This window comes from Tarenaya hassleriana, unplaced genomic scaffold, assembly GCF_000463585.1.
Source record: "Tarenaya hassleriana unplaced genomic scaffold, ASM46358v1 Cleome37, whole genome shotgun sequence".
NCBI lineage: Eukaryota > Viridiplantae > Streptophyta > Magnoliopsida > Brassicales > Cleomaceae > Tarenaya > Tarenaya hassleriana.
Window position 1 is genome coordinate 1,155,163 of NW_010966725.1, and position 12,259 is coordinate 1,167,421.

At 43.0% G+C, this 12,259-nt stretch overlaps 3 protein-coding genes across 6 annotated transcripts in view; 2 read left to right on the forward strand and 1 right to left on the reverse strand.

Moving 5' to 3' along the window:
• The window catches only part of LOC104822726 (phosphatidylinositol/phosphatidylcholine transfer protein SFH1), a 3,247-nt gene extending 2,866 nt beyond the window's left edge, over window positions 1–381 (forward strand). The window contains exon 11 of one of the 2 annotated variants that reach the window (XM_010554057.2): window positions 1–381. This exon is cut by the window's left edge and continues 5 nt beyond it. In XM_010554057.2, coding sequence (XP_010552359.1) covers window positions 1–178 — 178 coding nt within the window. In that variant the 3' untranslated portion in view covers window positions 179–381. The other variant, XM_010554056.1, reaches the window with a different exon arrangement.
• A 424-nt stretch (window positions 382–805) lies between these two features.
• On the forward strand, window positions 806–3,878 carry LOC104822730 (cellulose synthase-like protein E1). The gene is given in 8 exon segments (XM_010554064.2): window positions 806–981; window positions 984–1,225; window positions 1,330–1,789; window positions 1,885–2,019; window positions 2,175–2,387; window positions 2,489–2,707; window positions 2,831–3,178; window positions 3,275–3,878. Coding segments are annotated over 8 exon segments (2,226 nt in total). The 5' UTR covers window positions 806–912; the 3' UTR covers window positions 3,815–3,878.
• Window positions 3,868–12,259, reverse strand: part of LOC104822729 (E3 ubiquitin-protein ligase UPL1-like) — a 14,976-nt gene continuing 6,584 nt past the window's right edge. For 2 of the 3 annotated variants that reach the window (XM_010554062.2, XM_010554060.1), the window contains exons 5-17: window positions 9,089–12,253; window positions 8,689–9,003; window positions 8,142–8,343; window positions 7,773–8,059; window positions 7,357–7,634; window positions 6,086–7,199; window positions 5,850–5,996; window positions 5,646–5,726; window positions 5,321–5,546; window positions 5,092–5,231; window positions 4,709–4,815; window positions 4,421–4,614; window positions 3,868–4,202 (exon numbers count right to left, since the gene is read on the reverse strand). In XM_010554062.2, coding sequence (XP_010552364.1) covers window positions 4,512–4,614; window positions 4,709–4,815; window positions 5,092–5,231; window positions 5,321–5,546; window positions 5,646–5,726; window positions 5,850–5,996; window positions 6,086–7,199; window positions 7,357–7,634; window positions 7,773–8,059; window positions 8,142–8,343; window positions 8,689–9,003; window positions 9,089–12,253 — 6,165 coding nt within the window. In that variant the 3' untranslated portion in view covers window positions 3,868–4,202; window positions 4,421–4,511. Of the gene's footprint in view, window positions 4,203–4,420; window positions 4,615–4,708; window positions 4,816–5,091; window positions 5,232–5,320; window positions 5,547–5,645; window positions 5,727–5,849; window positions 5,997–6,085; window positions 7,200–7,356; window positions 7,635–7,772; window positions 8,060–8,141; window positions 8,344–8,688; window positions 9,004–9,088; window positions 12,254–12,259 lie in introns of those variants that run through there. The other variant, XM_010554063.1, reaches the window with a different exon arrangement.

Sequence of the window (12,259 nt, forward strand, 5' to 3'; positions counted from 1 at the left end):
CCATCAAGATCTATATAATTTTGTCAAGGAACAGGCTCTGCTTACGGAGTCGAATGTTCTTGTCAAAGAGGGATCGCTTCATGTGAAGCTCCCGGAACCAGCCCCAGAAGACACCAAGATCTTTCAGACCATAGAATCTGAGTTCCAGAAGCTCGGTAATGACCATAAGGCTGTCTGAATCTGATGCAGAAATACCCGGCATTTTCTCTGGCTGTAATTTCTGTTTAGTGGCAGTATTGAGACGAGAATATATCCTTCAGCTCCTTTTATCTCTAGATCTGCCTGCATCAGCTCGATGCGGGTTTTGTAGAAACAGACCAATTCCTTGGACTGGATCTCGTCTATGATTCTGATATATAGAGTTCAATCATTTCCACTACATTCATTTGCGAATACAGGGAAGCAAAAACACAGATGTTCATCTTGAATATTCCTCCGGTGAAAAGAACTTCCTTAGAGTTTTGAGGCATGTTGTGGTTTCTCTCCAGAGTTCTTCGGAATCTGGGGGGTTGAATAATTTACAGGAAATTCAGAAAACAGGGGAAGATGAAGAATTCAACCGACATTGTTTATCCTTCTTCACGTAAAAAAAACCCCCCCTCAGAGATCTACCGACAGAAACCAGAGATGGTACACACCAGACACGTGCTTTGTGAGGTTGTACCCTTTGGGGGTTTGTTTGTATTCCTTCAATGATTGAAAGGAACCCTGTAGGATGACCACAATAAGATAATGTAATGATTGACTAGTCTTCTAAGACTTTTGTATGCATAAATCAATTTATAAAGTATGCAATGATGTGGTGGACGGACTTCCAAGTCCACACATTCTGGACTGTACTTAGCCACCAAACGTAAGGCTCAAAACTAAAACTGCAAGTGGGTGCATACACACATACTTAACACCGCTTCAATGCTCCATTGCGCCACCATGGAAAGAGAAGATGACCGGTTCGAACCGCTTTACCAAGACAGCCGGTCTGAACGTGGAGAGTGATGGCCTACCGTGTTTTTGCGGCGACCGTCTCCGGGTGCATATGCTGGATCTGGTTCTACCGAGTGAGTCACATACCGGAGGTTGGTGGGAACCGGACCGGTTTGGTTAGATTGGTTTGGTTCGGTATGTTGGGTGCTGAGTTGTGGTTCGGTATGTATTGGTGCCTCACGCAATCTCTCCGGTGGAACCCGGTTCGCCGGCAAACCTTCAAAGACAGACTCTCCCGGAGGTTTGGTCTCTCATCATCTCCATCTTCTCATAACCATATATATATATATATATATGTGTATGATGGTTGTTGTTATGATGGTTATGTTGTTGATGGTGGTGAAGGTACGAGAATGATCTGCCGGCTCTGGACGTTTTCGTGTGTACGGCGGACCCAGAGATAGAGCCGCCATTAATGGTTGTAAACACTGTTTTATCAGTTACAGCCTTAGACTACCCGCTGGAGAAACTCGCCGTCTATCTTTCCGACGATGGCTATTCCGAGTTAACCTTCTACGCTCTGGCCGAGGCCGCAGATTTCGCGAAGCACTGGGTTCCCTTTTGCAAGAAATTCAAAGTCGAGCCCAGATCTCCTGCTGCTTACTTCTCGCGCAAGAAAACCAGTGACTACAGATGTGATTCCGAAGATGCAGAGGTTGAGAAACTATACAGAGAAATGGCTGATCGGATCGAGACTGCCGAGAAACTCAAGCGAGTTCCTGAAGATATGCAGTCCAAGTACAAGGCGGGATTTTCGCAATGGAGCCTTGATGCTACTCGTCGTGACCATGGGACTGTTCTTCAAGTAAGTCTTTTTTCGTTTACAGAAGTAAAAAGGAGGGAATTTTTTAAGTTCTTGGTTAGGGTTAACAGTTTGTACGTTTGGAATCTTTTTGCTAGATTTTGATAGATGGAAGAAGAGAAGTGAAAGGAGAAGACATGGAAGGCAACGAGTTACCGACATTAGTGTACATGTCGAGAGAGAAGAGACCTCAGTATCCACATCACTTTAAGGCTGGAGCCATGAATGCATTGGTAAGCTTTCTTCATTAACTTCTGAGAGATAACTGATCAAGTTCACTTCATATATACACACTGTCCTGTTACTTGAGAGCGTTTTTCGTGATTGGAATTTGCTTCTACGTTCAATGTCATATTTTTCTTTTCATGGTGTTGGTTACAATTTGCAGATAAGGGTATCCTCGAAGATAACTGGTGGGAAGATAATACTGAACCTGGACTGTGATATGTACGCAAACAGCTCGCAGTCAGCACGTGAAGCGCTCTGTGTCCTCCTTGACGAAAGACAGGGAAGAGAAATCGCTTTTGTGCAGTTCCCACAGTGCTTCGGGAATATTACCAGCAATGATCTTTATGGAAACAGATGGCAAGTTGGAATTGACGTAAGTTACAAAGAAATCAGAAAATAGACTGAATTTGGATGTTGGTCTGCTTCTTACTTAAATGGATTCTCTTCTTTTTGTTCTTTGGGATGTGAGAAAAGGTGGAGTTTCCGGGCTTGGATGGAAATGGAGGGCCGTTATACATTGGAACCGGTTGCTTCCACAGAAGGGATGTGATATGTGGAAGAAGATATGGAGATGAGGAATCTGAGAGTGTTTGGCAGACGGGAAACCACAAGAAAATGGGAGAAATATCAGAGGAAGAGATCAAGAATCTTGCTAGCTGCACTTACGACGAAAATTCTCAATGGGGAAAAGAGGTAGGGATTGAAGCAACTCTTCCTCTTTCAAGTGATCATACATACATATATACACACACACATCTAAAATCAGACCCAAGTCCTATATCACTTAAAACCATGAAACTGATGGTTCATGAGCAGATGGGTTTGAAATATGGATGTCCAGTAGAGGACGTAATAACCGGTCTGGCGATTCAATGCCGGGGATGGAAATCAGTGTACCTGAACCCAGAGAAGAAAGCTTTCGTTGGAGTGGCCCCAACCACATTGAGTCAAACACTGGTGCAACACCAGAGATGGTCTGATGGTGATTTTCAGATTCTGCTTTCAGAGTACTGTCCACTTCTGTACGGACACCGGAAGATCGGTTTGGCATTGCAGCTTGGATACTGCAGCTACTGCCTCTGGGCTCCAACCTCGATTCCAACACTTTACTACTCGCTTGTCCCTTCTCTTTGCCTCCTCAAAGGCATTCCTCTCTTCCCAGAGGTAATACCTTTCTCATTTGGTATATGTATACACACAAATGAAAGGAAATACTCTAGAATCTGATTCCACTCAATCTGGTTTTGATATTGAACACAGGTCTCGAGTTTGTGGTTTCTGCCATTTGGATATGTGATTCTTGCGACCAGTGCGTATAGCCTGGCAGAGTACCTCTGGTGTGGAGGAACTCTCCATGGATGGTGGAATGAGCAAAGGATGTGGCTTTACAAGAGGACAAGCTCTTATGTTTTTGGGTTCATCGACACTATCCGGAAGCTTCTACGGGTTTCTGAGCCAGCATTTGTCGTCACATCAAAAGTAGCAGATGTAGAACAAGCGGAAAGATACAATAAAGAGACAATGGAGTTCGGAGTAGAGTCCCCGATGTTCACTCTTCTCGCAGTGATTGGACTCGTAAACTTGTTCTGTTTTGTGGGTTCGGTGAAGAGAGTAGTAGTTGCAGATGATTTCCAGACAATGTGGCTGCAGGCTCTGTTAACAGGGATTCTCCTTGTCCTAAACTGGCCGTTGTATGAAGGGCTGTTCTTGAGGAAAGACAAGGGGAAGGTGCCGACGTCAGAGACAGTTAAATCGGTTGTCTTAGCTTCATTAGTCTGCACCTGCTTTGCTTTCTTGTAAGGAGTTCGCACACTGGATTGGGAAAATAAATGTTTCAGCTACAAAATTGGGGATCAGTAGGAAACCTGGTTGATTCGAACCCTAAATTCCACGGTTGATACGATGCAAAAGTCTTTGGCAACAATACCCCCTGAAATTTGAAGGGGAAACCAAAAATAGAAGACCCAAGAAGAAACAAAAAAGGATTTCTTTACAAAAGCTAAGGAAATCGGGCCCTATACTGATTTACAACTATCAACAGATTACATATAGCTTCAGTTTTCGAATCATAAAACTCTCTTTGCTCAAAGGGATTCAGTCTCTATCTTTTACCCCAACGCTTCACAAAAGAACAAAATGGCTCAGTCTTTTGTTCAGCACCATCCCTAGCATCCAAAAAACGTGCAGCCTGCCAAGAAATTGGTAGATCATGAGACTTATCCATTGTGTATCTTAAATGAAATGATACCCTTTGAAGTATTCATAGCCAGGGTTTTAAACCCACCAAGAGCTGCTTGATATATGATATAGAAGAGAACTGTCATATATATTGGTTCTGACTAAAATAAGAATTAATCTCACTTTATTTCACTAGCTGGGGAAGTTGGAAGATTACTTAATACTTACATGTACAAGAGGAGCCAAGAATGGAGGATGGGCGGTTTTTCTCTGGTTCTGAAGGTGGCCGCGCATTGAGGAGCGCAAGAAGAATCTCTTTTCAAGCAAACCCAAAACCTTCACTGGCCTCGTGAATGGCAAGCAGCAGACGCTCCTGAAGTTGTTCCTTCGATGAATACTCCGCCAGGTCCAGCTGGTTAAAACTGCAGGAGAGCAGCAGGATAGAGGAGATGATAGCGGTGAGACCCAAATCTTCGGTTTTGGAATACGTTATAAGGTTTGTGATTAGTATCTAACCATGTGTGAGCTGATGGTAGCCGCTCAGGAGCTCCATACGCTTTGTGGATTTGGAATCTTTGAGGGCCTGATATACCCTGCAGTGCTTTGAAGCCCTCTAACGGAACCTGAACCCACAAGATATGCATCACGCACAAGAGGTTTTTGTTTCTTTCCAATTATATATGGACTAATGATAGAAGAGAATCAGAAGGCACATCAGACAAACAGGAAAACCAAATACAATTCATCGAACCATGTTTTTCAAGTAACACTTAGAGAGAAGGGTAGCCGGTATTTATAGCCTGTGCCTAATACGTAGCAAGACTAGAATGATCTAAATCAATATTCTATCATATGTATTTTTATAGTTACATGATGTGAATGGAATTGCTTTGCTTTACCTTTGATGTTCCAGTGACAAATTGCAGCAGTCTAGCCGTGTCTTCCTTGCTAAAAGCTTTAACTACCTCCCAGAACCATTGAACAACGGTAGATGCCGCTGTGTAACCAGTGTACTCGGTGTTTGCTATCAGATCATTCACTAAACAAATGGAAGCAAAAGGAACATTTATCACAAAAATTTATATGAGCAAAGAGATGCAATGATATCACAATGGGAACCAAACTCACAATCAATTTCAGGTAGCCCACTAATTAGCAGCTCAAGCTCTTTATCATTGAAAATTGATATGAGGTTCCGTGGTATCAACTCATTAAAGCCTTCAAGGAAGGAATTGATTTGAGGCCGAATAGCGTTAGTCAATATGTGGCTGGCTACAAGGTCAACGTATTCATGCTTTGTTTCTTCAGTCACCCGTATGTTCCGTCCTCCAGGTTTAAGCTCGTAGTCAGTCACCTTTTACACACACAGCCAAAAAAGAAGAAGAAAAAACTCAATAAGACTAGGGAGAAAAAGAAAACAGCATGTAGGATACCGTATGAGAAAACCACATGCCTCTGTCTTCTCATAAAGGATGTGTTTTTCCTCATCTGCATCTATACTAAATGTGAGGCCCAGTATGTCGTTAACGTCATTCTGGGGAAACAAGTGACAGAGAGGGATTAGAATTAACAGAGAATAGAACTCTGCAGTGCAAACTCTATTTAGGCTTATAAGAGTAAAAAAAAAGGGAAGAGAAACTAAAGGAAGATCTCCAACCTGTAACAACCACTTCAAATTCTTGTAGTAATCAGGATCAACCGCCTCTATATCATGGTAAGTCACCTTCACACCGAGTATGTGTTTATAGAAGGAGCGTGTGAAGTAAACATCCAAAAGCTGCCCATCGAACAATGCCTTTGCCACCTGCAGGAAGGGAAATATAAAAGCTATTATATATGTTGATAAAGAATGCACACCTGAAACAAGATACTAAAAGGGTCCTTGTATATTACCACACGACCCACAAACTTGAAGTATGATAGATGCTCAGTTTGGTATACGGAATTGGGATTCGGTTGGAAGGTTGCATTGTTACCAACAGTTGTGAAGAGCAGAGCTCCCTTGTCAAATAAAACCCTTGACAGCAACTGATACCATTCTCTAGTCAGACCACCGGCATCAATGCCTTCCTCTCCTTGAAATTGCACATTGAACCGTCCCTTCAGATCCTGTGGGGAACGCATACGCAACTGGTTGTATGAATCTTCCAATACATAAGCACGAGGGACACTGATACGCAAAGGCCCAGAAATGTGTTGTTCATGCTGTTGCCTTATCCTTGACCTGAAATATGCTTTCTTGTTGTCAAAGTCAATCAGCCTTGGTGCCTTCAACATCATAGAAAGTGACTTCTCCAACAAACTTGGATTTTGTCTAAAAAATGCATTTAGAAGACGCCTATGCCTCTCAGCAAACTTTGCAAATGTAACAGACCCATCATGCTTTTTCTGAAAATCTAAAATAGATTTAGAGTTGACAGGAGATGGTCCATGAGCAGAATCCTTAACTTCTCCAGCTGTCACATTTGCAAGATCTTGCTGATTTGTTTGGATTTTTTCACGGAGCAAAAAGAAAGCCTCGATAAGAGGTAGGAGCCTCTGAGTCCCTGGAGGAAGAGGGGATGAAGGAGAGATCCCTTGGACATGATCTCCAGGGTTTACACTGGACATGGTTGTAGGCACAGTATGATCTAGCTGCATCTCAGCCATACTAATGCACTCGCTCAGTTCTTGCCACAAGGGTTCTAAGGCCACATTTAATCTCTGCATAATACCTTGTTGCTCCTGTTCTCTTTCGCTCCTGCTTACCATGTTACTATTATCAGTTGGGGAAGTAAGCGCACCAAGGACCTGCAGTACACGCAAAATTGATGCTCCAGCCATGGAACCCGTGCTGAGACCTATCTTTTGGGTATTCTTGAGGATTGTCAACTCATTGACAGTAGAAGCACTCAAACCGCTTGCTAGTTCTGAGAGTTCTTTCGTGAAGAACTTGCGGTGAGCCGCAGTAACTGCAGCCATTTTCTTCAGCACCTCTCCAGCTAGCGAATAAATCTTATCTGATAGCCTATTAAGTTATTGGCACATGGTCAGTCAACAAGTAGATGGGAACATAAATGGCACTAAAGAGAAGAAAATAACTGTTTTCGTACATCACATGAATAAAGATTAAAAAATATATAGAAATCATATGGACTGAAAGATGAAGAATAGTTGTTTCATACCCCTCACGGCCAAGAAGACTGCAGAGGTTGCGGAGATCAGACTGTGGCAACTGCAGGAAAACATTATATGTATCAGCAAGGCTCTTCCTTCCTGAAACAGATAACTCTGCTTCATTTCCTTTGTTTTCCTGGCAAGATTCAGGATCTTTTCTTGTTTCTCTTGAAGCTTCCTCACCCACGGGTTTGTTTACTGAATTCTCAGGTAAGCCTGATGATGGTGACCAACCCTCAAATTTTGAGGCTGCCGTGTAGACAATTACTTGAAGCAGGCCCATGACCTAGACATACAGACCACGGATTTGCTAATGTAGGAAAGTAATAAGAATAAAGTTCCCAGCACTAGCTATTTTCTACACCATTTTGGACCTTCTAGCAAGATCACGTCTATTATTCTATGAAAATCATGATGACCATACCTGTCCCAGATGCGTTGTGCTCTGCAAGAACAGTGGCTGATTAAGAAGCTTCAGGAAGAGAACAAGAGGTATTTCAAGATCCCAAGATTGTGTCACAGATGTCACAGGATTAATTCTCTCTGTAGCTTTCTCCTTGCCCTTGTCTTCACCCCCAGAGGGCTTTGAGACTGACGATTGAGATGCAAGTGATGAATCAAAGTAGAACAACATGTCAGCAACGGCCGAATGATTCGTTGCCAAGTAAGTCAAAACCTCAAGCACGCGGCGTAAAACTAACGGAGGAAGATCTGTGTCAGAAGTACAAATTAGAAATATAGTTCTGGAAGCTGGGATGAATAATTGACAAATAATTCGATAAAAATGTATTACCATTCAAGAACTGCGATCGACCATAAACAACATTTGATTGAGAACCATACAGCCTCTGCGGATTAGTTATTTCCAACCTGTTTACCGATGTTTCAGTTGCTGGCCTTATCATATCCAGTAAAAGTTGAACCAATTTTGCTCTTGTAACACTGTGTGCACATAGATTTAACAGAAGTCTCTGCAGAGGACCTTTTCCCAAAGGCTGGTAACATTGAAAACATCACAATGTTAGAAAACAAAAAGAAGCATAATACAATATATTAAGTACTTCACAGTCGAATAAGCATTGAGATCTGTTGGGCTAACACCAAAAGCACTAATTTCTTTCTCAATCCCTTGCTAACGCTGACCGTATGATGAGGGCAAAGCCACGTGAAAGGTGGGATTTGAAGGGATTCAGAGAAAGAGATATAGGGGAAAACTGTACTATACTAAAATACTACAAAATAATTTCACAATTTGCCAACGATACACTACTTCTTTTCATCGGCTTTGTAAATCCACTATCTTTCTGAGTTCAATAAGTATCTCAAGTGAAGAGTTTTACCTGGGCTAGTCGTAAGAGCTTGACAAGTGATTTCAATGCATCGGCATTCAGAAGAGGCTCCCCTTCCATCTCCTTTACTTTCAAGCCACCTGCAGTAGACGAAACCATCCTCTGACCAATCGTGACTCCTACATCTCTGTCCATTCCTGTCAACCTATTGTAGCCCAAACCATTCCTTCGATTAATCAGCCTGCTACTGCCAAAACGACTACGAGGTTGATAGTGAGTCATTGCTCGGCCTCGGAGCATCTGTGCCTCAGCAAGCAAAGTAGAAGGTAAAGCTGCTAAAACTGCTTCAGAAGAAGTTAAGAGAACCTGAAATAAAGAAAACATATTTTGAAAACCTTATACTAGTTCAGGGGTCAAGCCAGCTGAATAAAATACAGATGGAGATGCAAACCTCTTCACGTAAATCAGAAGGTAAAGTAGCTATAATTGAGGCATTATCCATGTTAACTGGCTGTCCTTGCGACTGTTGTACTATTTGCTGTGTCCTATGTTGAGCTAGAACTTCTACTTGGATATCTGGGGGAAGGGCAGCCAAAAATTCAGGATCTATGTCATCTACTGGAAGCGGTGCATAAGCAGGAGGCTGAACTGATTGAGCTTGCTGTGAAGCAAGGACTTCTGCCCGCAAATCTTCAGGTAAGGCCTCCAGGAAAGTAGGATCAATAGTAATGGCTCCAGAAGGCCCATCGTTGGAAGTATCTTGAGCAACTTGTTCGCCTTCCATCGCAACTTGTGCGGCTTCCATGGATAAGAGCTCGTTCGTATTACAAGCCAAATGCAAAGGCTGCACATTTTGATTTTCCTCTGCACCATCACGACTCATATCTACATCTGAACTTGCTTGAACTGTAGAAGCAAGACCATTATCTGGAAGAGACATCCCAGTAACAGATACATTTTGTATATTGGCAGCACCACCAGGTTGGCCTTGGGCAGCGGAGATGAGAGGCACTGGGATGACGTCCTCTTGTCCATCAGCAGCTCCATTACCTTGGTTGTGGATGACCATCGGAGGAACTGGCTGGATAGAAATAGGTTGATGCTGCCCTGGACAATCACCTGCATCTTGAGCAATAGGAGAAGCTCGGTCAGCTTGATCTTGAGATGCACCCTGAACTGTTGCATCAGGTGCATTATTAACACTGTCATTGTTATTTGATCGTCCCTGTCCTTGGCTTTGTTGGTGGCTGCTGTCCCCAAAAACATTTTGATTGTCATCAGTTGGATGAGCATTTGATTGCCGCTGTTCTTGGACACCTGAACTATGGGGCCGCCTTCCAATAACTGTGCTAGCTTGAGCAGAAGCACACAAGTGAGAAATGAACTGGTCTTCCACTGCCTGAACAATTGAAGCAGCCTGGGTACTTGGTTGTGGATGACCATCGTCAGTCCACCGACCATCACTTGTCCATCTTCCCAATGAATCCATACCCACAGAATAATTAGTCAAAGGTGGAGGTGCCCCACCTTCTAAGCGATCACCAAAAAGATTACTCCCAGCTACTGAATCCCTGGATAAATTCCCAGCAGTTGCTGAGAGTGAGGCCATGTTGGCAGTTTGCAAAGGTCTGGAGAAGAGTGGATGCTGAAAACTATGCGCTTCTGAACCAGACATATCAAAAGGCCTACTTGTTTGATACCGTCGCTCAAAGCCTAAGGGTCTGCGAAGACCGAAAAGATTATCTTCATTCGCACCTTCAAAAGGCTCAGCCGCAACGTCATCAATAAAAACACTCCTACCGCCAGATTGCCCATCAAGGGCTTCTCTCCACCGGACCTCTGTAACACGATTTTCATGGAAATCATCAACATCATCATCGTCATCGTCATTGTCGTCAATAATGTCATCATTATATTCATCTCCAAGACCAGTATCCTCAAGATCTTCCATATCAGTTTCAGCAAGAGACATAACTCTGGCTCCATTTTGTACCAAACCTTCGTCCTCATCATCTCCCCCATCATCTTCATCATCCTCGCCATCATCTCCCAAGTCATCATCCACATCATGTTCAGTGCTATTCTCAACATGAAAAGTCATTTCGATTTGATCTGTGTTGTGTAACACCCCACCTTCAATTTCTTCACGCATGAAATCCATCTGAATAGGTTCTGAGGGCATTGTCTCATCTACCTCTATCCTCATCTCCTGAGGCGTAGAATGGGTTTGCCTCGAATCATGATCACCTTCACTTTGAAGCAGCTCCTGACCATTCGGTGTTGCATCCGTTACTTCTCGTTGGCTGCTACTGTGTTGGTTATGCTCATCAACTTCAGCCTCACTTGAAGTTTCATGATTATCATGTCTCCCATTTGAATCTGTGCCTTTTTTCTTGTTTAAGATTTCCGATCTGAGAACCTGATCAGTAGCATTTGCCACTCTTGTTAATGTCTCGAGAGACTTCAGAATAAAAGCCACAAGACTTGGAGCATCGGGGTGGTCAAGATCGACCAATTGAAGAACATCTGTCAAACACTGGATGACTCCCCCATCTATCATGCTCTTCGCCACATCAGGTGAGCAACCAGACCCAGGTAAGTTGCTGGAAGATGAATTCTTCGACAAGATAAAGAACACTAAATCAGTAAAAGCAAGAACCTTTTTATCAGGTGATAGAAAATTCTTGCTAGAGTTTCTTCCTGACACTGAAAATGAAGATAAAATCTTTACGAGCTCATTGATTACTCTTTTGCGCCCTTCACTGGAACGGCTGCACAGAACAACCACAAACCAGGAAGCCTTTTCAGACAATTTCTCCCTCCACTCACCAGGTCCAGCATGTTTATCTATAGATATAGGAAGTAGGTGATGAATAATATGATAAAGTATCCCTCCATGTCCAGGAGAATCATCAGGTTTACTGGATCCTCGGAGCTGTGATAAATCTGCATCTCGTTTCAGTATGACACTGGTTGCATGTACATACATGAGAACCATATCACTCAACAGCTTAAGGATAAAAGTTGCCCTTGCCAACCCTTCAGATTTCTCGAACTCAGACTCGGGTTTTCTACCATCACTGACTTTTGATTTACCCTTCAATTTAGAGGTAGGCTCGTCCACCACCATCATATTCAAATTGGTTTCATCATCTTCCTGCCCCTTCACCCAGGGGAATCTCAATACAATGTCAATAAGTTGATCGATTACTTGGGTGAAATTAGCAGGGACCCTTGTACGGCTTTTTGCACATTTTCCTGACTCATCATGAGGCTTATTTTCAGAAATTCTGAGAGGTCCAGTTGACGAAAAACCGTGATCACTGACAGAAACTTCTGGTTTTTCTTTTTCCTTTGACAACACCACAAATTCCCTCCCTCCTGATGACTCCAGCTGACAAGTTGAAGCCACAGCTTTCATGAAAACCACAGGATCTCTTGCCACTACAGGTGCCATTGTTGTCAAGAATGTACGAGATAATATCCGCCCAACATGTCTCTTGCCACTCAAGGTCTGTCGTATTTCTGTTTCCATAGCAATTTGAAGGGTCTGAGGATCTTCAACAAGATGCCGTAAAATAACAGCTGTAAGAGTATCATACCCACGGAAAAAACACTCTTT